The sequence below is a fragment of the Lipophrys pholis genome, assembly GCF_963383615.2.
Source record: "Lipophrys pholis genome assembly, chromosome: 3".
NCBI classification, from domain to species: domain Eukaryota; kingdom Metazoa; phylum Chordata; class Actinopteri; order Blenniiformes; family Blenniidae; genus Lipophrys; species Lipophrys pholis.
The window spans coordinates 2074153-2098739 of record NC_137627.1 but is presented as its reverse complement, the minus strand read 5'-3'; the positions used below and the strand labels follow the sequence as shown (position 1 = coordinate 2098739).

Sequence of the window (24587 nt, the reverse complement as noted above, 5' to 3'; positions counted from 1 at the left end):
CCAGCCGAGAAACACGGCCGAAGAAATATTGTGTAATCGTGATTGCAGGGGAAGGTCACTCCGGTCCTGGGAGTCCACTTCATGCTCGGGTGTCCTCACACACAGCCACGAATGGCGTCATGCGTTGTGTCAACCGCACAAAGAGAATCGGATAAATCTCACATGACAGCTTGATGAAGAGGACTCGGTCTCTTTTTTTAAGCTGTTACATTAAGATAAGTTGATAGTAGCTTAAACAAAAGACGCCGCCACAAAGCGAACTTCTTTTCAGTGTCAACAAACGACTTTCCTGTCGTACGTGGGAATCCTCAGCTGGAAGTTTGACTCCAGTGTTTCCACACAGCTGAAGGATTAAAAAGTAGCTTTAACTAATTAACTCTACTCACACATCTCTGCTGTAGAACTGCTTTTTTTTTTTTTTTTTTTTTTTTTTGTGATGCGCTCTTTTCCAAGCAAGGACACATGTTTTCCTGCCAAACACATCGAGGCAGAAAGTATCCTAGGTCATGTGTACACTGGACAACACACTCATTCAGAGAGAAACAAGTCAACCAATCTGAGCATTTGATCTCCTTCTCATAGCTTAAAAATATTCTGCTTGTTTAAAGAAGTAAATCAATGTATTATATGCTTTGGCTGTTTTGTTTTTTCTGAGGAGATGCAATGTAAATCAATTAAGAATTTAAACTGAATCAATTCCGATTTTCATCCATTGTATGGATTACTCCACGCATACGAACAAGTTCATTATTTATATACAACCCCAGGTATCTATGTTACCAGGTAATATTATATACATATCCTACAAATAAGTAAGTTAGAGTCAAATGTTACAGACGTCAGAGGAATGAAAAGTACAACACTGAAAATGTAAAAATACTCTTCTGCATCTCTGTATTAGATCTAAAGAAAGAAAGAAAAAAAAGGTATAACAATACTCTGAGAAGACTTTGTTTTTAATTGTATAGGTGAGGTCAGACGAAGTATTCCTTGATTGCTCTTGAATAGCATTCCTGTCTGTCAAAGAGGACGCTGCCTCGAGTGTCTTAATTAACAGTCAGCCACACGGTTTAGCGAGCAAAAGCCCGAGCTCACAATAGGAAGGGAAGTCACAACAAAAGGCTGAATTAGCAGCCACAGGGCTTTCTTCAGCATTCACAGAAAAGGTCAGCGCGGATTTAAAATTAGGAGCTTCTCGCTCATTAGCAGTCAATTATGTACAGTATTATGGTATAGGCGCTTACTTTACTGAAGTAGCCATAGCCAATTTTCTGTGACGGACCGATAACGATGTATAAGAGCAAAACATGTATATAATTATTTAAGTGTCATATATTAAGTATTCACCAAATAATAAGCTGTAAAAGACGTGTTTTTAGCATTAATTGGAAAAAGTACAATAATTCTAGGTCATGGCAGACGGTGATGGACTGAAGAGCGAGCGCTAATCCCACACAGCTTTAATACACAAAGTGCATGTGCTAAATGTACTTTTACTCTGAAATACTGCTGGTGACTGAACCGAGGAGAACAGGGGCTGCAGGATAACAAGGGGAAGTGTGAAAATGTGCGGAAAAAACAAAGCAACATAAGGATGCAGGACGACAAGACCTGACAAAGAGAGGGGGACGTGCTTTTTCTTGACCCCTGAATGCACAGTGTTTGCTCTCTTGTCAAACCGAATAATGGTGGACTGTTTGCTGAAAGCAGCAGTGTGAGGCCATAGAATATAAAACCCCATCGCGGTCCCACAGACTCATGAGCTCCATACTAATAGAGCAGAGTATTTGTCAGGTCTCTGCTCGGGGCTGGCCCAACACTGGTTTCACTTACGACAACATGCTTTTGCTGCATTTCACCGCTGTTACTTGCAAATCCTGAAATTTTTTTTAAAAAACATGTAGAAAGGCTTTTTTTCCTGAAAGGGGGGGATGGGGGGGGAGGGGGGGGGTTGGTCCCTGAAAAGCCAAACTGGTAAATCCTAAAGAAGTGTTAAATGACTCCTGGTCTTTTGTTTACGACTTGTGAAAAGACGCCATCAACTAGAACTGTGCAAACCTGCATGTTAAAGATAAGCATGCTGTTCTGCATTCATGAAAAGGGAGGGAAATGTCTGAGGCCTTGGTGTCGGTATTGTCTGCTCCTTGTCACATTGTATTGGAGATAAGCTCGGGAACAAACCCGGCATTCAGAAATATGTGTTGGCCTGCTAAAAGAAGACTACTTCTAAGCATGCAAAACTTCATTTGCACACTGCAAGTACAAATATTTCTTTGCACTTCAATCTTTGTAAACGCTAGTTTATTTTCTCTCTCTCTCCAAAAGTCTCTGTGAGACAATTGACGACTGAACCTTTGAAAATAAGTTTTCATGCAATGTTAGGGATCCTCTTGTTGAAGGAATTAATTCTCTAGCTTTGTGGCTGTGCTGGTGGCAAATAGCATGCCGAACCCTATTACTATGCAACAATTGTATGTGGAGTGCACAACACTGCATAAAACGGAGATTTAAATTCCTCCTCCTCAGAGACTATATTGTACTGTGCTTACACACAAAGAGGCACAACCTGTTGTGGAGACCACAATACGAATCAGGCACAGAAGAGAGATGTAATGACTTTCATGTCCGAAACACTGAAAATGATTAAATGTGGTGAACAAAAGCTGCATGGACAAAGAGATAGTTCTACAAACATCCGTGCAGAAGTCGCACAACGTTGGCAGCAAATCCATCTGCAGCGTTTTGAGAGATACTTTTGGAGTGAATATTAATGGACGTGTGGGTCTCTATTCATAGCACTGTAGTTTCTGTTGCATTTGGTTGTCTTGTGTTCAAATGTTCCGTACGTACGCACTGTTCTCTTACCCAACACTGCTCACACACACTTGAATCACTTTTGCATTAAAAAAAAAAGGTACCAATTACGATATAGTTCTGAGTTCTTATGTGATTCTGTGGTTTCAAGAAGAGGGGACTTATAGAGTCCAGTGAAAAGTCTTTTAAAAAACTTGCTTAGCGACTTAGACACATCTGTCTGCAGATGTTCTGAATGATGGACTTAATTCTAGTTTGTGGGCTATTTTTTTTAATGTATTTACATTTTTCTTATATGTTTAATGTGTTTAATGTGCCTGTTTTCTCTGGAACCTCAATGTAATGCAACCTGTCTTAGCCAGGACACACCTGAAAAGGAGAGTTTTAATCTCAATGAGGTTTTTTCGTGTAAAATAACAGTTAAAAAAATTAATAAATATCAATCTGAATGCCTTTTAAACTGTTATAGTTCAAACACTGAGGCCCTGCTTACACACCGACGTTTCATGTGAAAACATTAACAATGGCAAGTACACGGACATTCGCATGGACGGACGACCAAGTTATGATTGTTGGATTCCAGGTGACTGAACGATAAAACCACCAAGTCCCAGGAGAACACGGACGGGGAGTCGTGACACTCTGGAGAAAAACATTGTGGTCATTGTGCATCTCTTGCACATGTGCAGAGGAACTATTTACTCGCATGCACCGTCGTGCTTTTGGAGTGTTTTACAAAAGTTTCACATTGGGAGCCGTTTTCAAAAAAGTTGTGTTTTTAGTCACTCCATATAAACGGACACCTAATTCACAACAAAAGTTTGGGATTTTCACTTTGTGTAAACTGGGCCTGAAATGCTTTAAAGGAGACATATCATGCTTTTAAATCCTTCCTTTTTACATATAAATCATACAGTTGTGGTCTATACAACGCGAAACTGCAATGCTTGGGTCTGAATTCCTCATTATTATAGCTCCACAGGCCCCTTTTCAACCCCTTTTCTGATGCGCTTCTGAGAGCAACTCGTTTTGGGGCGGTCTCTTCAAATGCAAATGAGACACTTCATACCCCTCCTCCTCTCCAGGTTGCAGAGGTGACACTCGGTTCAACGTCACCCTGTTCGGCCATCTTTGTAGTTTGATAGAACAGATACAATTATCTAGCGGCGCAGAAACTTTATATTCACACATTATTTACAAAATGTCAACAACGGAAGATTTGTCCATCCAGCCATACATGTTGGAGCCAGAGTCGGACCCGGCGGAGCGAGATGAAAATGACGATGATGCACCTACAGAACAACGTCTTCATATGGATGTAACGCAATGGTGTGTTACTATATTTACACTAACTTCTCCATCCATGCCCACTACTACAATACTGCCTGTATTACAACGACTATTTAACACAGAAGTTACATTATAATCTAAAACGAGCACACAGCGCTAACATATGAAGACGGTGCAACTGCTAATGCTAACAAAACAATGACAGGGACGTCTTATCATCACACTTTTTAGCGTTATATACAGCTTACCGAAGTGCTCTGTTCGTCGTCTCCATAGATAGAAGGAACTGACCGCTCAATCAGACGAAGTCTTTCGGCAAATCCTTCTTTATACTGGCGGAGGTTGCTGAAGCAGTCGTCCTTAAAGTGATTCGCGCACACAAAAATGACCTTACCCACAGATGTGGGTACATTTCTGTGAAAAATAAAACTCAACCAGGCACTTCGAAAAGGTTCTGATGCTGGGAGACGGTGTAACGAAGCTTGTGGGTTACTACATCCAACAACCGAACATTTCCACTTATCCTCTCGTAACTTCGGTTGGACTACAAAATCGCAGCGAGAAACAAAAATGGCGGATTGCTCGAAATGTCGATGTCCTAATTTGGCAGTTCCGCTGAGAATACTGTGACGTCATTGTTCAAAAAACGTAATAGAGAATAGAAAAATCGAAACCGATCGCAAAATATGACCAAAACAGAATATAAAGATATCAACGGAGCACCTGAAGAGACTACTTTGAACTTTTCTGTACTTCTAAACACTCTAAATATACAACAAAATGCATTTAAGGGCTAAAAAAGTGGATTTAGCATGATATGTCCCCTTTAAATAGAGACAATTTCAACTGTGGGAACTCTTTGAAGTGGTATTTCTTTGTCTGAGACTTTTTATAATCACAAATGTGAATAAGCGTCACCTTATTTAGCATTTTTAATGATTGATGTGTTAAAAACTGTGTCTAAATGAGAAATGTTGCACTGGATGTTTGTAAGAGTTTATTGACACTGTTCGGTAATACTTTCCTACATTATGCATTTCACACATTTGTTCCTAATAGGACTATTTCCATATACATGACCGTGCTTTTCCAATGCAAAGGGTGGGAAATGACATTATTCTTTATGAGGAGTTTAAAGCAAAAGTGTCATGCTTTGTGGTTTGTTGTTATTTCCACAAATTCCAAATATCGTACACAACCAGCCCTTTATTTTCTCACAAACAGGACGAACGGATGGTGTAAATGAACGTGGCCATACGTGTGACAAGGGGTTAATATGTGATGGATTTTCTTTAAACCTGAAGTTTGAATTGAAATCTGCAAGCCGAGTTTTCACAGAGCTCCAACATGACCGAGCGCTCTCTCTCCCTGAAGACTCGCTGCTCATGAATCATTGACTAGCGATAACCTCCAGAGTGATCCAGAATAATTTAGAGGTAATTATAAGAGCTTTGGCAAATTGCTTTCGAATTCAGGCGATGAAAGGTAGCCGATGTATCAGATTGCTCAGGTGTCTAGACCGCCACCCTCCGACTCGTCCTTCCTGCCTCCTGCTCGAGCCGTTTGCTTGCTAATATGTAACCCTTCACTTGGAGCTCGCGTCCTGGAAAACCGAGATAAGCCAATGCATGGTCCAGTTAATTTCAGGCAGCAAGACATTCCTCAGTATGCTTCATGGGGGAAGGGTTTTACTGAACTCTGGACATTTCACATACTATTCCAAAAAAGCTTCTTTTTTAAAAATTTTTTTATATATTTTTGATATTTGTCACACTTAAATGTGACAAACCCAGACAAAAAAAATAATAGAGAGTGAAATCAGAAGAAGCAGCCGTGCAGTCTAAGGCACACGGTTTCTGGCATTACACAGAATATTAGATAAAGGAATACTTGATCAGCAGTTGTGAGCAGGTTGAAAGTGGAACGGCTAAAAAGTACGGGCTGCTTAATTTGGAGACGCGCCGCCTGCACGGCTCTCCAAACACAGAAGTGGAAAAGTGTGACTGATCTACGGGGCCGCGGCGACATTTTAACACAAAAGACGACTCGCTCTCGCTTGAATTAGGAGTCATTTGATCACAGCACTTTTTACAGACCGCGATTGGAAACCCATCTTTTTTTAGCCGCCTGTTAAAAGTTGACTTTTCAAAGACGTACTGTAGCCGCCCGCGGAGAACACGAGGTAAAAAAGCGCGAACGCTCACCGACTTAAATAACCGCGCAGTCGGAGGCTGGCTCATATTTTTAGAAAATGTAGAGAATCTGGATGCAGGCTTCACACGGGGAGTCTGCACCCAGACATTTTGTTTACAGCTAATCAAGTCTGTGGCGAATACCCAAATACTTTCCGTTCATATGCAGATGAAGTCCGTGCGGGGCTCACCTACTGCATTCGAACCTGTCGACACAGGCGGTGTTTAGAGAGTGAGCCGCACATCAGCACATTGGCCCCGTCGCTGCAGGCTGGATGGCGTGCCCCCACGTACACAGGGACCGACACAACACTTCTATCTTTCATCTCCTCTTGACTGCTCTTCCCTCCCATTGCTCAACGAGATGACTCCTCACATCCTGCCTATCTGGCTGCACTTCTGGTGGAGGTGGCGATGGAGGTGGTGAGAGCTCCCCGCACGCAGGATCCCCAGAGGGTTTCATCAGCACCTTTTATAAGATGAGAGTACTGTTACGCTTTAAGCTCCTGGCACGTGTGTGTGAAAATCTAAATCTTTTGCATCAAACTGTGCAACATTTCACAGCTCCCATCGAACCGCGTGTATTTTTTTTCGTAGCATGCTGAAATGATGATTATGTTAAAAGTGAGGGAACGGGCGTGCTTCCTGATCGGCTCCACAGCACTTTAATCAAAAGAGACATGGTGGAAAACACAACTTTCTGGAAACACTCGGGTCGCCGCTAATAATGTCTTAAGAACGTATTTACTATGTAAAATACATCCACCCCCATTTTCTGTACATGTCCATACTTATAGGCACCGTGTGCATATTCTTTTATCATACTGTATTTTTATCTGCTTTTATCTGCTATTTGTGCAATACATCCACCCCCATATTGTGTACATATGTGTACATGTCCACACTTATAGGCACCGTGTGCATATTTTTCTATTATATTGTATTTTTATCTGCTTTTTTTAGTTCCTGCTATGTGTGCTTCTTTCTCTGTACTATCCTGCTGTACCACAACAAATTTCTCCACATGCGAGATAAATAAAGGGATATCTTATCTTATCTTATCTTAAAGTGAAAACTTTTTTGCTTTTTTGTTTCAGAATAGTTTAACGTTTAGCGTGCGTGCGTGCGTGCGTGCGTGCGTGCGTGCGTGCGTGTGTGTCACCCTCACCCATAGTCACCTGGAACTGCCTCACCACGGTGGTATAGATGTTGGTTTTATGAATATTTCATCTTTAATTGCACTAAATAGTTGTTGTCTATGTGGTACTTGGTAAACACACATGGGTAAATGTATTTTCTAAATATCTGGAATTGTTCTAAAAACTTTTGCCCCCTCTCTCTTCACATAATGAGGATTATCTAGGAACTCAAAGCCGGGAAAACTTCAGTTCTGCTCGACTGATATCCTCAGGCAATTATGACGACACACAGCATCATCCACAGAACAAGCCCGGGCCTGGGGTTTCTATAGTTTTGGGAATTTGCCTTTGCTTTGTTAACCTTGGCGCCATACACTGACTTTGGCAGCATATCAAGGCATGGAGGAGAATCATCAAGCAGGGGTTCCCTTTTGTTTTCTGGAGGGGAAATGAGGGCAAATCTAAGTCTGAGTGGCCTTATGCGGGATCGACATCACTATAAGACTAGATTACACCCATTCATTGCTCTGCTACAGCTTCTGATCGCTCAGTATTATTACACTTGGTGACAGTTTTATCGCCACTCTCATGCAGTAGACATCTGAAGCATTTTTTAAACTCAATGGGCTGTTTACCCATAATCTGCACACATAGAGGACACAACAGAGTAACAATGATTGGAAATGCAAGCCGAGAGACAAAGACAGAGCAGTCCTCGTTAGATGATTCAATACCTAATTTAATATAAAAGAATGAAACCTCTCATCAACATGTTTTGGCTTACTTGCTTTGAAAAATGAGCCAATGACTAATAATGGCTTTTTAATCTTTTCTGAGAAGAGATCAGTTAGATGGCCCGGCTAATGAGAAGAGGTTTGTCTCTGCGACTCCTTTTACTTTTACTTCTTCTGCTCTCTCCCACGTACATTCAGGGATACAAGTTTTGCAGATGCACCTTGTTGTGAGCAAGTGAACGCCGAACACAACTGCAATGCAGACTGACGACAAAAAAAAAAGAAAAAAAGAAATAAATAGACAACACAAAGTTAGCGACTGACGACATATGGGGCCGGTGAGAGACGCAAATCACATCCGACTAAAACGATTAGCCTAAATCCTTTCTGTAATTCAGTTTTTTCATCCCCAAAGTGAAGCAGCTGTTACCCAGGAATAGCTCTGTAATCAACTCCCAGATGTTTTATAGCTAAACATTTTTTTCCATAACAATAAAATGACTATACCTAGCACTTTATCAGCTGCAGCACAGATGGACTGTGAAGAAAACACAACAGGCTAAAACCTCTTTAAGACACTACTGTACCAGCTATGTCATTTGCCGAGGCTTACGGCATACTTTATGTATATGATTCATATCGTAGGTGCCAAGGACAGAGGAATGTTATACCCCCCCCAACAAAAGTATAGAGGAGACAGTTTCATTAATAACAGGACGGGAACGCACTGCAAAACTGCAGAGTCATCACTTGTGCTTGAGATATTATAGCGTACACAAAGTCTATAGTAACCACAACACAGTGCGTGCGAGTGCATGCTCTACATTACTTTCCCCCCCGCTGTAGCACGCTACGGGGAGTAAGATAATCCCACCTTACCTGGAATCAGACAGGAAGGGAGAGAACGGGGATGGAGTGTGCACTCAGTGTCGCAAGCCATTGCGCACCGATAACGTGGGAGATGTTGACAAATCAAATCTAACTGATTTATTCAGTTCCGGTGATGACCTTAACTGTTCTCGTGAGCAGAAAGAGAGACAGCATTTCGCTACTTCAAGAAGTGAAGTATGCAGAAATGTAGTGAAAACTAGAGGGGAAAGAACATTTCTGCCTTTCAAGGGCTTCAACGTGAGAAAAACAACAGAAATGTTCCAGTTAGGAATTTGCTTTGTTTTGTACACTGCAGACCTCTCGCACCCAAAGAAATCTAAATTATTGACTTGCATACTCTTTGCTTCCTCTGCAGCACACATTTTATTAGTCTAATGGGAAACGCACAGCATCTGAGGCATACCTGAAGAGTTTGACCTTCAGAAAGACCTTTTTTTACCAACGAAACAATTAAAAATCTCTGGCTGCCTCTTTCTGGCTCACTGAATTAAAAGAAGAGGTGGTTGGAGGGAGCCTGGAATGAAAAACAAAGACCACAGCCGTGTGTCTGTCATTAAGCACATCCGAGATGCTGACTGACTGCCTGGAGACAGACAGGGATTCAGCTCCACAAACAACTGCCTGGGAATGCCAGGGCTTGTGTGTGCTCAGGTAAGCTCACCTGAATGCACCTGAATCCCCAGGAGACAAGGGGAAGCCTGGAGCCCACCGAAACAGAGCAATTAGCTGAGTTAGAATGACAAGAGTCACACACACACACACACACACACACACACACACACACACACACACACACACACACACACACACACACACACACACACACACACACACACACACACAAACACACACACACACACACACACACACACACACACACACACACACACACACACACACACACACACACACACACACACACACACACACACACACACACACACACACACTTAAGCACTGTGTCCATCCCTTTAGGGGATATTGCTTTGAGATTTCGACCTCACCACTCCTTAAAAAAACTCCAGCCCTCATTCTGACCGAACACAGCTCTTCCCTTTAGCCTGACCTTGAAACAAGTTTTTACATAAAAAATTTATAATTTTGGCGAGAGGGGACCTTCATTTTTATCCTCAGTGGTCAGGTGCACGTCTCCACAAGTGCACAACTCTAAAGTCCTCCGTAAATAACTGCAATCCAAACAATGACATTACAATTAACTTCGGCTCTGTTTTTATGGCAACATTTCAAGTGAAAACGAATCGTTTTTGCATTTTCACTTCATAAAAGTCCTAAAACAACAAAACCTATCTTCATGATAGGCCACTAGTGGGTGCTGTTGCTTGTTTTTGTAATCAACCCACAGATGTGTGCATTCAGAGCCACAATACGCTATAAACATTAACAATGGGAGGACACAGACATTCGTATGGACAGACCAAGACCAAGTTGGATTATTTTTATAGTGATTGTCAACTATAAAACTACCAAGTCCCGGGAGAATCTGGACGGGAGTCATGACACTCTGGAGGCCGCCATCCTTGTTATTGTCCGTCTACTCTTCACATGTGCGAGAACTATTTACTACAGTTGTGGTGCACAAACACTGTCACAGCATCTCCGCAATCTCCACAGAAATGGAGCCCAAATGTTTCAGAAAGTACACAACAACACAGTGGGAGCCTTGTCAAAACGTTCCACCTTGGGCGTTACAATCAAAAAGGTGCATTTTTAGTGAATCTAAACACTGTTGTAGTGTAAACGGAGACCCAAAACACATCAAAAGTTCAGCATTTTTACTACAAAACGTTTAAATAGGGCCTCGGTCTCACACCTTAACGCTGCACCACTTAAGGTGTAATGCTGTAGCACGCAGTCATGGTGTAGCAAGCTGTCATGGTGTAGCACGCTGTCATGGTGTAGCATGCTGTCATGGTGTAGCACACAGTCATGGTATAGCACGCGGTCATGGTGTAGCACGCAGTCATGGTGTAGCAAGCTGTCATGGTGTAGCACGCTGTCATGGTGTAGCATGCTGTCATGGTGTAGCACACAGTCATGGTGTAGCACACAGTCATGGTATAGCACGCGGTCATGGTGTAGCACGCTGTCATGGTGTAGCACGCTGTAATGGTGTAGCACGCGGTCATGGTTTAGCACGCGGTCATGGTGTAGCACGCTGTAATGGTGTGGCACGCGGCCATGGTGTAGCACGCTGTCATGGTGTAGCACGCGGTCATGGTGTAGCAAGCTGTAATGGTGTAGCAAGCTGTAATGGTGTAGCATGCGGTCATGGTGTAGCAAGCTGTCATGGTGTAGCACGCTGTCATGGTGTAGCACGCGGTCATGGTGTAGCACGCTGTCATGGTGTAGCAAGCTGTCATGGTGTAGCACGCGGTCATGGTGTAGCACACTGTCATGGTGTAGCACGCGGTCATGGTGTAGCAAGCTGTAATGGTGTAGCAAGCTGTAATGGTGTAGCATGCGGTCATGGTGTAGCAAGCTGTCATGGTGTAGCACGCTGTCATGGTGTAGCACGCTGTCATGGTGTAGCACGCGGTCATGGTGTAGCACACTGTCATGGTGTAGCACACTGTCATGGTGTAGCACGCTGTCATGGTGTAGCACGCAGCTTACCGTAAGGATTTTTCTTTTTTATTATGAGGACAAATAATTTCTAACATTCCAGCACCAGATAGTAATATAATTGACCTCCTGATAACAGGCAGGCAAATATTGCAATTGTGGGACTCTACCAGTTGGTGGCGGTAATGCACCAGTAGGTTGTTTGCTGACCGCCAAACAAACTCAAAAGAAAAGTAATCGAAGTACAGTTCATGGCTGCTGTCAGGAAAGTTACACACAAGTTGTGTGATGAACACAGGACATTTCAGCAGTCATGGGAGGAAGAATTCGCTTTTGTGGAGGTAAATAACAAGCCAGTGTGCTTTCTTTGCCAGAAAGAGTCCATTCCATAAACGTCCAAATCTCCAGCGCCACCATGACAGCTGCCACAAAGACCAACGTTGACTCTCGACCTAGCAGCAATAGAAGATAAGACAGAAGATGCAGTCTCACTGGAAATCTTCGTGGTCAACCAACTGGTTTGAGATTCAGCTGTACAGGAAGTGACAGGATTGCAGCAGCATCACTCAAAGTCGTGTGGAACGTAGGAGAGCGTCGGAGGCCTTTCACTGAGGGAGAGCTGATGAAAAAGTATTCTCTGTGCAGTGAGTCCCTTTTTGTTGAGTTGAACAAAGTTGAGCTCGCCCGGCAGATGTGGAAACTGCAGCTTTCAGGTTAAACCCTCAGCAGATGTGTGGGAAACAGTTTGGATGAAGTGTTCATAAAATTGATTGACGATCTTAAGAAAACGCACCACTTTATCCTGGCCATTGACAAGTCCACCGATGTGTGGCTTTTTTTTAATAAGAAATGCTTGCTCTTTTTCCACTGACTGGTCAAACAAGAGGAAAAGACATTTGTTTGGCACACATGGACTTTTTCCGGGGACCAGGGAGAGAGATTGACTCGGGGGAAATTGGTGTCAATTACCACCGACGGGGCGCCGTCAATACTTAGAAAAGAAAGAGAGCTTGTTACATTACTGAGAAAAGGAGATACATTTCCTGACCTGTCTGCTTCCCATTGTATGCCTCACCAAGAACTGCTCTGCTGCAAACTCAAAGGTGGTGAACTGAAAACACTGAAAGGTAAAGTGGTTAACTACATCAGAGACCACGCTCCGAACAGTTCCACACCTCGGCTGAAGAACATGAGACACAATATCAAGATCCGACGCTGCACGCTGAAGTACGACGGCTCAGCAGAGGCGTCGTATTAGAGAAGTTTGTGGATTTGAACCTTCATTGCATGCCGATCTATATTATGTAACAGTGAGAAGTTTGCACTTGAAGCAGCTTTTCTGCCGGACATAACTAAACACTTCAACTCCCCAAATTTGAAGCTCCAGGGAAACACCAAATTGCAGCCTGCCCTGGCGAATGATGTTCCTGCATTCATAGAGAAGCACTCTGTTTATCCAAACCAGCTTGGTGACAATGATTTTACAGACTTTCCCAAACCTACTTTCACAGGTCAGTCAGCGGCACGCCGTCTCACTTGGACCTGCTCTCTGTGTTCATTTGGATGAACTTGCCAGTGAGTCGTTTTAATGAGCGGCGGGCGATCAAGCCACTGATTAAAATGGTGGAAAATCCATATAACACTGATATGAGTGATGTTTCACAGCACTGTGAGAGGTTTGGTGTGTCAAAGGAAAAAAGAATTTTGTAAGAGCTGATTGAATGAAGGAACAATCATGCTTTAGAGCAGAAGCATTTGGATGAATCCATGCCCGCTTTCTGGATGCAATCCGTACCCGCCAATCACAGCGCCATCACCCTGCGTGCTGAAAAGATCTTGACCTGTTTTGGATCAACCGACGTGTGTGAAAGTGGCTTTTCGATGACGGGACTAATCAAGTCCAAGCAGTGCATCTCTCTCAGTGAGAAGCACCTCTGTGACTGTCTGCGCGCAGCAACATCTACATTCCAGCCAGACTGGAGGCGATTAGTGGCGAAGATACAGATCCAAGTCTCACATTAGGTGGAGAAAACTGATTTATTCTTCTTCTTTTTTTTTCATTTGATTAGGCAAAATGACACTGAAAATGAGAATATGTTATTTGATTTTCATTATTCTTTTTTAATGTATTTACAGATGAAGTTCAGTCTGTCAAGAAAGCATGCACTGGGTGTCCTTTTACAATTTATCTCTGAGAGACTCTCAGTTTACTTGTTCACCCAAAACTTAACTCGGTGAATTACATTTCTGATAAGGAGATATAAGTGCAGTATAAACAAGATAAAAGTATTAATTCCTTCCATATTATGCTTTTTTTTTTTTATTATTATGGAAGTGTAAAGGAGACGATTTGAAATTAAAAATCCACATTTATGACAGGTGCAGAATATATAGAACAACCTATCATATTTCAAATGAAAAAGGGTTGCCATCATAGTTTAAGCCCTAATCCTTACCACAGTCTAACTTTACAGCAGCTCACCTCAGAAATAAATGCATTTCTTGATGAGGACTAGGTGTTTATTGTGAGGGAGTAATCAGATGTTGGCCCCCACAACAGATACAGACACACACAAACTCCATGCACACAAAAAATGTCCTGACACCAATTGAATTGTAGCCCAGATGCTTTTTCAGTGATTAGGAAATTTGGCCCTCTGTTTGTGACTTCGTGTTCAGGTGTGACGTGTCTCAAAAAATAGCCTCCTTAATAAGTGTAATTTCTGTCCTCCGTGATTATTTACTCAAAGCGTTGACAAGCTCGACAAATAGTGAGACACCCAAGCAGCTTTGGAAAAATAAGCCCTGTCATTTCCTCTTTGGCAAAAACACCTTAAATACAGTTGCTAACGCTCAGTGTGGCAGCTTCAGGAATAAAAAAATAAATAAAAGGCAAGAGAGAAAAGATAAAATGACATAAACATCCACAAATTGCCCATAATTACGAAGTCGAAGACTATTAAACAGAACGAGCAGTATGATTTTGAAGTAAATTCAATATTTCTCTGTTTCTGATATCCCCGAGGAGTTAACAGTCATAGCGTTTTTATTCAAACTCAGACTAATCACTCATTAAAAAAGCTTAGCACTTTGGGATGCAGCCTAATTGTTGTGTTGTTATTTGTGGTGAATAGCCCATCTGCTGACTTTATGTAGCCAAGTTAATTGACTGAAAACAGTCTAAATTACATAAGCAGAATTTATCTGGCTCAACAAAACATCTTGGACAAAGCTCGTTGATCTTGATGTGCACATTTAAATCAAATGACATTACTGCAATTTCACTATATCCTAGATTCCAATCTGGGTTAAAAACATACTATTTACAGTTGAATAGCAAAGGAGGCAGCAGCTGATTGAAAGTCCAAAGGCTGTTCTTGCCAACATGACAGTTCTTCCAATATACTAAGACAACTCTGGAAATGTACAGCCTCTGTCTCTGTGTAGGCGGCAGAAACACTGCTACTGAGCATGCACTTCATGGTCATAGTAAATAGTTCTTCTGCACATACATGAGTAGAAGGACAATAACAACAATGGCAGCTTCCAGAGTGTCATGACCCTCAGTCGATATTCTCTTATGACTTGGTAGTTGTATAGTCAGTCACCTGTAATTGCAGTCCAAGTTGGTCGTCTGTCCATACGGAATGTTCGAGTACTCGCCATTGTTCATGTTCATAGGGTATTGTTTTCGATGCATTTTCACTCACAACACTATGTAAACGGGACCTAACTGCAGTAATATTCACTCAAAAGCGAGGCGATAGATGACTTTAAACTGAACTACAATTATCTGTACGGTGCATATGTGCTCCAATACATACTTGCACATTCAGTTAGGCATATCTTGGAAAGCAAGTCAACAGGAAGTCCATGCCTGTACTTAAACCCGTGCATACATTCACAGGTCATCACAGCTGTTGGCACAAACCCCTGGAACCCCACCGAGCAGCTGCGACATGAAAAGTAGCTTTTCAACCTACAAACACTGCCAAGCGAAATTGGTAAATTTCCCAATGAACTTGAAGTGAGGAGGAGAATGTTTTCCATCGCTGAACATGACACAGTGCAGCTGTGTGCCAGTGAACACCATTCAGCTCCTCCACAACACGGCTGTTCAAAGAGCTGCAGGCTCTGTCTGGGGATTTAGGGTAGCCACCAGCACAGCTTAAATCTTATTAAAAAAATGTTCACTGACTGCCTCACAAGCTGCAGTGCAGTATGTGGCGACTTCCTAGAGACGGGGTCATCCAATAACACTATTTATCGATTTGTTCAGCAATTTAGGAGCCACCAAAAAGCTGGATTTCTGTGTCAGAGGGTGACATTTTTGAGATATGTATTGTGTCAGACAGCTCTCATACTACCCTTCTGCACAAACACACAAATAAGACTAAGGACAGAATAAGCAGTTTCGAGTCCTCTTATCTAGTCTAAAAGTAATGTAACAGATAATAGACGGTGGTGAAGTAGTGGCTCTTAACTGCCAGCTCAGGAAGATAAACTGCCACAAATATGTCATCAACCATCAAGCAACCTTCAAAGAGAAAGAACTTGACAGAGAGGGAGAGAAGCCGGCACACATCCATGAGAAATAAGCCAAGTGAGACAATAGTAAAAGGTCTGATGAAGCCTCACTCAGCACAGCAACAAAGGAGCTCTGCATGATCCCAACACTCTCACTACCAACTCAGGTGAAAAACCGCCATTCAGTATCTTCGTCGTCGCTCATTAGCACCCTCTCCACCTGCTGGCATTGATGTTAACCTGTGTGATATTACACCGACGCCACAGATTGGTCCAGAGAAATGAGAAATGCGAGAATGGTTACGAGGCTCACTGAGGTGCTTGTGGGAAAAGAGGGCCCTTATTAGAGTGGTCCTTTGTGCTCAGTCACTGCAGCTGAAGGGGAGCAGAAAGGACACACTGTCAGGCACACTGCCGTCACTAATCGGCAGCACTACCAATATTCCCTCAAACCAGAGGCCGATTAAAGATCTACAGGCGCGAGGGAGTCTTTGCTATTTGTGCCACTAATTAGTTACTTTCTAAATCAATCATTAGTCTCAAAAATAATGAGTGATTACGGCTGGCTGCTATAAGAATGACCGACCTGAGGTATAAAGTGCAGTGAGACTAAAATAGATATTCTTAATAAGGTGTAATATTCCTGTTCTGCGCTACCAGTTGAAAGAGAATCAACAAAGCATGGCAGAAACAACAGGTACCCGCAAACAACATGGCCCCCCCACTTGTTTACTGACAATCCTGCTTTCTCATTTACCTTTGCAAGAAAAAAATAAACCACATGAAATTAAAGTTGTAAGGCTTTTTGAGCTTCCTTCCATATTTACACACACCTTTTTACTAAATTATTCTGCTTAATTAGGCAAAATGTGAAATGCATCCAAGCTGTTCCCATTTCAGAGAAATGAGTTTCTCGATTTCCAAGTTAACAGAATTCCGTAGTGCAGCCTCAAACGTCAGAAAATCAAGGACTCATTTGAACGGGTAACACAGAGAAGAGGGACAACAATTGAATTTTAAATGAAATAACTTACCGCTGTCCTCAATTGAGAAGTAAAAGACGTCGTTTGTAGCACTGCCGCCATCCCTCAGAACGTAGCATATGTTCATATCATCAATATCAGCTGGAAAAGAGAGACAATTTGCATAAATATCCACGCTAACAAAAGCATACATCAGATCTAAAGTGACAAGTAGGAACATATGCTTATTTGCTCTCTAGACTATTTGTCAGTGGATCTTCCTAAACATGGCCTCAGAAGACAAAGTGAAGCTGTTTGATGAATTGTCCACACTGATAGCATCAGGGGAATTTGAAAGAAGAAACCGACTGGAGGAAAAAGTGCTGTGTATCTATTAGACTCCTGGATGACACTGAACATTAAGAATAGTTTGACTCTTGGGGACTCTATCACAGCCGTCTGCTTGCTATCCTGATAGCTTGACAAGATTTTCTATTTTACTGGATGTAGAAGATTGTGAAGTTTACACTTTTGCTGCCTTCAATATTTGATGTCAAAATAACTCTCTTCAAAGGGACCGATGCATAAAAACGCATAGCCAAGATTTCCAAATGCCCTGGAGATAGTGTCTTTATTTACTGTCTGTTTGCTCTTGTGAGAACTCTTGAAATATTGAACAGGCCTCTGGGGGAAAGCATCTCACAGTGGCTCAGTAAATAAAAGCAGAGAATACATGGACACAGATTGTACACTAATGCTACCACCCTGATATTCACCATTTACCAACACACCCCTGTGGCCTGTTTGAAATGTAAGCCTGTCAGGCTCTGGCTTATTTAGAAATCCGACGATTTTCCGGGAGTCAAACTAACATGTTTTTCTCCCTTTGACATGTTTGCATGATCATATTGCTTCTCATCATGCCTCCAATTCTCTATTTCTCCACTTCCAAAAGTGAAATACATCAGGTTTTGTCTGAGAAACATGATTCTCCAGTGAGATCCGGTCAGCCTAAGGCAGTAGCACGCTTCATCTGAGTCAATAGGCACTCTCTCGAGTGAAAACAAAAACCTTTTCAGGCTGAACATAGCAATTTATTTAATTTTTTTTAAAGAATCTGATGGGGAGTGCATTTAGCAGAGTGAGTAAATGCAAAGTGAGCTTTAACTGGCATGGAATACCAGTGAGAATTAATAAAATGTTGCCGTAGCACATTAGAAATTCAGCACGATGCCATAAAGTGTTAGAGAGCAGCTCCCTTACCTTGTGTGAAGGTGGTGATAGTCGCATTTCCCCTGCCGAAGTTGATTAGATAGCCATGTTCTGGGGCTACGGTAATCCGAAAGGTCACAGTGTCCTGGATGCTGTCTCTGTCCTCTGCTTTAAGAGTCTTACTGGTGATCACAAACCCCAGGTGACCGGAATCAAGAACCCGCAATGTTGGGGCACCCTTATTAACTATAATCTGTGGCACCCCGTTGTCCACGGGGAGGACGGTGATTTTCATAACTTGGGGCTTTCGAGTCTCAAACACTGTGTCAGGAAACACGTAGAAGTCAGTGTGGGTGCCATCGGTGACTGTGAAGGAGAAGCTGTCCACTGAACTCTCTGTGCCATCATGCTTGTAGCTGATCAAGTTCTCATTCAGGTCCTGCTTAGTGAAGGAGGTGACGGGTCGAGTGTTGTTAAAGAGCAGGCGACCATGAACCGGAACCTGAGTGACCGTGAATTTTAGGACTTGGTCAACAGTGTCCCTGTCCTCGACCGTTAGCTCAAAGGGCGTGATGAGTTTGTTTTCCCCCTCCGTCACCGCCAGGCCGGTTACTGTCACCACAGGCTTTTTATTGTCTACGTCTGCGATGGAGATGCGGAAAGTGCGGAAAACGGGGTTGTAGCCATCAGTCACTTCGAACTCGAAGCTATCCATTTTGACCTCGTCGTCGGCAGTGTGGATGTAATAGACTTTGTTCCCAGCCAGCTGGAGCTGTGTGAAGGATGAGATGGGCATCCCGGGTGTGTCTGTGCACTCCAGGTGACCCCTCATGGGCGCTCGGGTGATTGTGAAAACCAAATGTTCATCTGGACTATTCAGGTCGCTGGTACTGAGAAGATCTGTGGTCAAAGTCACTCTGCCTCCTTCTTTAAGTGACACGCCTTTACTGACCACGTCAGGGAAAACCATGTCAATGCCGCCCACTGTAACGTAGAAGTATCTGTCAATCAAAGGGTTAATGCCATCTGTCACATCAAATTTGATGAGGTCTCGAATTCCTTCTTGTCCATTGTGAATGTAAATAATCAACCCCTCATCCACTTCATTTTGTGTGAAATTCATCCCAACTGTAACATTCTGCATTGATCCAGAAGGCGTGGTTCTCTGTAAATACCCCTGAGCAGGGCCATAGCGAATGATATAAGTGAGCAGGCTGTCCTCGGAGTCCAGATCCGTGGCTTTTAAAACATTGCTATTGATAACTTTCACGTCACCTATCTCAATTTCAAGGCCATCATTGATTGCCATCCTTGGGGTTTCATCATCCACGGGGATAATCATAACTATCACCGTTTTCTCCACACTGAACCTGCCGTCTGTGAGAACAATATTGAAGCTGTCCTCTGTGGTCTCTGAGTCATCATGCTCATACACAATGCTGGAGGCCTCCCTGATCTGATCCAAGGTGAAGTTAGACACTGGGACGGTGCCGGTGGTGAGCTGATTGAGAATAAATCCGTGCTTCGGGGGTTTGCTGATGAAGAACGTGAGCTGATCAGACGGGAGATCTGCATCAGCGCCATTTAGAATGGGAGTGTCAATGACTATGTTCATGCCCTCCATAACCACAAACTCTCTCATGTAAATCTCTGGCTTTTCATCATTAGAGGGGATTATGGAGATAGGGAAAAAGTGCCTTTCAGAGAAATTGATGCCATCAGAGCATCTGAACGTAAATCTGTCCTCTACTGGCTCGACTCCTTTGTGAATGCTTTGAACATAGTAAATGTGATTCTGTCTGATGTCCTTGATGGTGAAAGCACTAATAGCTGTCCCGGACCTGGATTTCTCAGAGCCTGGAGCCGGAGAGATATTTTCCACATAACCTGAAGTTGGCTGTACAATGATCGTACAGAGGAGGTCGTCATCAAGCGTGTCAACATCATTAGCACTTATATGAAGAATGTGAATGACATTCTTCTCTCCCTCTGAAACTGTGAACTGGGGTCCGACGAAGACCTCCGGAGCCTGGCTGTCCAGCGGAAGAATAGTCACGCGCACTCTGACACCTGTGATCTTATTTCCTCCCACAGTCCACTCATCAGACATGTCTGTCAGCGTAAGATTGAAATAGTCCTCTTTTGTGCTGAGGCCGACCTCTCCACTGGTATGAGCATACACTACAAAGCCGTTAATGATATCAGCTTGGGTGAACGTGCCAGATGGAACACCTTTGACCAGGATTTCACCGAACGAAGGCGGATCTTCAACGATAAAGGTCAAACGGAAGTCGTCTGTGTCTTCGTCTCTTCCCTGAATAACATTGCTTGTTATTTCTGTTGCTCCATTTTCCAGCACGTCGATATAGGAGCCAATAGTGCCAGCTGGGAGACTGATAGTGGGAGTCTCATCATCAACCGGCTTCACACTAATCCTTATTGTTATTGGGACAATGTGTACACCATCACTGACATCAATTTGTATTGAGTCTGCGGTTGACTCGTCTCCGTTATGAATGTAGGAAATCATACCATTTCCAATATCCTGCAGGGTGAAAGTATTTCCTTTTGACATGTCAGTGAAAATAAACTGGATCTGGCCGTGAAGCGGTGGCTGAGTAATAGTGAATGTTATCTTTTCACTATCGGTGTCTGTGTCTGAGGTGTCCAATTCAGCTCTTGTTAAGATGTGCCTGCCACGTTCAAGCACAGTAAACCCAGAGTTTATTATTTGAGGTGGCTTGTTGTCAACCGGCTGTAAAAATATTGTAAAAATACCTTCTATGCTATTTCTAGAAATATCCTCTACCGTGTACCTAAACTGCAACACGCGTGGGGTGATTCCAAGCTCCAGATCGGGTGGTTTGTAGGCAATTTTATGGTGATTAATTTGTGCCTGGGTGAACGTCGTGACTTCTGTGTTGGGCTTTTCGGTTAACACCAGCGCTCCCAGTGCAACAGGGCTGTTCTCGTCGGTGTCTGTCGGTGGCTGTATGATCGTGAATTTCAGATCCCGATCCTCCGAGTCAAGGTCAGTGTAGCGCAGGAATTTCTTTCGGAAGTAAGTAAGCTGATACTCATGCACAGTCATTTGCAGGGTCGTGCCGGGGGAGAGGTCAGGCGGGAGGTCGTCAACGGGGAGAACTTTGATGATGAATGAGCTCTCGCTCGACTGATTCGGAGGGTCGTTGTCATCTTGAACTCTAAAGACAAACTGATCCATAACTGTGCTGGTGCTGTGGGGCCCGATGTGCCTGTAAAACAGTTTTCCGTCGGTGACATCCTGCTGCAGCCATTCACTGACCACTTTCTCATACAGTTCATCCTCTGTATTAAACTTCCAGGTCGACGGGTCCTCGGGGGCCTCCGACTGACGCAGCATCACCTGGCCCACGGTCGAAAACGGAGGCTCAACAATAAATTTTATGGTGGAGTCCTCCGAGTCGATGTCTGCCGCGCTTAGCATCAGCGAGGAGATTGGCATCATTTGATTTTTGAACAAAATCAAACCAGTGTTGGCATTTATTATGGGAGGCTCATCATCCGTTGGTACGACAGTGATGGGAAATAAAAACTCCACCTCATTTGTGCCATCTGTCATTCTGAAAATAATATTATCACTGTATGTGTCACTGCCGTCATGTTGATAGATGACTACTCCAGAGTCCAGGTCAGCTGGGGTGAAAAATTTCCTCCTCGTGCCCAGAACAGTTAACTCTCCACGCCTCAATCCATCAATAACAGTAATTTTGACTGTTTCCAGATTGTCCTCATCGCTGATCTCCAAATTTTGTGAACTGGACAAAGGCCTGGACTGACCCTCGTACAGTAACTGGCCCGTGTTTCTGGTCACAACAGGGGCCAAGGTGTTCATGGGCTTAACAACAATCATGAAAGCAAAAGGGTCTGACACGGCCCCCTCTGTGTCCACAACCTCAAACTCAATCTGGAAAATCCGCTCAGTGTCTGAATCCACAGCAGGGGGTTTGTATGCAATTTTCAGCTCTTTGAGGTCTCCTTGGTAAAATGAGGTTATTGGTAAATTCCTATCATCTGTGCTCACTAAGTAGCCCTCCTCGAAGGACAGGGGGGACGTGATGTTGAAAATTAATTCGTCTGGATTAGACTCAACATCCTCTGCTGCCAACATATCCATGGTTATTGCTGTCATGACAAATTGGTCGACTTCCATCATCATCATTGCAACAAAGCTGGGTTTAGGAGGCGTGTTGTCCTCTCCCTCTTTAATTCTCACCAAAATCTGGAAAAACTCCTGCTTGAGCAAATTGCCTTCCTTATCATGCAGCTCCACAAGCATCGGTATGTAATCTCTGTTGGGGGACTTCAAAGCAAAGGTGTGCTGATAGTGTGTGTTCATTTTAATAAATTCATCACAGTCCACCATTGTTCCCAGGCTGTCCTCATCCACAAGTTTGCCATACCTGGGGAGCACGTTTCCACTGGAGAGGGAGGCTATCCTGCACTGCTGTGTACTCCTATCATAGGTGAACTCCAGAATCTTCCTATCAATGGGATTACTTGTGCCAAGCATTCTCTCCACAGTGAGGGGCATGTTTTTAGTCAGAACCTCCAACTGTGTGAAAACTACCTCCACCTCCATCATGAAGGGGATTATAATTGTATCCGTCTGGGTGTCATACCTGAGCTGCAGCCTCACTCTGTCTCTCGGGGGACTCCTGGAGCCAAAGTGAGAGTACTTCACGTCGTTGGGGCCAAATTCACAGGGAAACTTTTTGGGAGACAGGTGCCCGGGCTTTTGAGACAGGGGGTCGTTATCCAGGACTGTGATGCTGCATCGATCACCAGGCTGAACTTGGATCACCAGATCGTTGATGGGATCAATGAAGGCTGATCTCCCGAAAGGCACACGGATCCCATTATTGGCGACCAATATGGTGTCCTCTGACAGCTCGGACCTGAGGGCGTATGATAATCCATAGCTGTCCAAAACCTGTGAGAACGCGTCACCTGTCAAAAGCACTGCGAGCAGAAACAAGGCGGCGCAGGTCCCGTGCAGATGCGGGGAGATAATCCAAGCCATTTGGAGAGTGGAGACGCACAGGAGACCAACTTTACGCGTATGCGCCTTTGCATGGGGAGGAAAAAAAAATCCGAAAACAAAAGAGAAACGCGCACCACCTCGGTTAAAGTTGCAGGAGTGCGAAGTCGGAGCTGGATGATTTTACGCACGTATGCGCGCCGAGGTGCACCATTCTCTCCAAGCAGCTGTGCACTGACTGATAACCTAAACTTCATACTCCTGCTCTGCCGGAGTAAAGCGGAGTCACGCCCTCCTCTCAGCCAATTGGCGGATTCCTCCACTGGAATGCGTTTGTCAGGTTTTAAATGGAGCTGCCTTGTGTCATTCTCGGCAGGGAAAACGGAGCCCGGTAGGAAGGATCCCATCATCTCGGAGAAGCAAAAAGAAAAGAGGCTATTTACTTCTAAGACATCAGTCAAGGCTCAGACTGCAGAAGCCGCTCATATGCAACGAAATGCTTTCAGCTCTTACATTTCTATATTATACTTATCAGATGAACTCCTTGTTGCGTGTGAAATCTCATTTTAAAACTGACTCATTATCGTGGGTATGTATGGATATCAGTGAAGAAAAGACATCACAAGTACAGCTGGACGGAAACAACCTGGAAGGATCATTTTGTTGGAGAAGAGCGTTGTCTCCCTCTCCTGGTTTGCACTGTGGATTAGGATTTTGCTTTCTTATGCATGCATCAACTTGGATATGAAACCCCCTGGGGTGTTTTTCCCTCCCAAAGTGTTTAGAAATAAATCTTATCTACCACAAGATGAGCGTATGTAATATGTCAAAATTCAACCTAAAGGCTCATAGTTTGCATGTCAGCGCATGATGAATGCATTTAACCAGGTTCGAAATACAGCAACTCATCATTTCTTAAATTATTTGTACTTTTGGAAAGGTCAAACTGCTCTGACATTGGACGGGGTTATGAGGAGTCATAAACTCTTTGTCTCTCACATTTTCTCAGTCTTCCTCAGTTTATATACTACCAACAACCACCGGGATCCCATCAGAGTGGCGGCCTAACCTTCAGTCAATCGACTTTTATTTGTATCCTGTGCCATCCTAAATAAACCTCCTGTGCACTTCATCCTTGGCTCTTTCTCACGAATTCCCACAACACCCTGCACAGGTTCCCCCTCCCTCACAAGCCAAATACAGAGGGTCAGATCATTTAGGGT

The 24587-nt window shown here is 43.5% G+C and overlaps 1 protein-coding gene across 1 annotated transcript in view; it reads right to left on the bottom strand.

Annotated features, from left to right (window-relative positions):
• frem2b (FRAS1 related extracellular matrix 2b) overlaps positions 1-23406 on the bottom strand; it is a gene marked incomplete at its 5' end in the record, with an annotated part of 70220 nt that extends 46814 nt beyond the window's left edge. Inside the window, 2 exons of the mRNA XM_080459978.1 lie at positions 17205-17294; positions 18396-23406. Coding sequence (XP_080316104.1) covers positions 17205-17294; positions 18396-23406 — 5101 coding nt within the window. The remainder of the gene's footprint in view (positions 1-17204; positions 17295-18395) is intronic.
• Positions 23407-24587: the final 1181 nt, after the last annotated feature.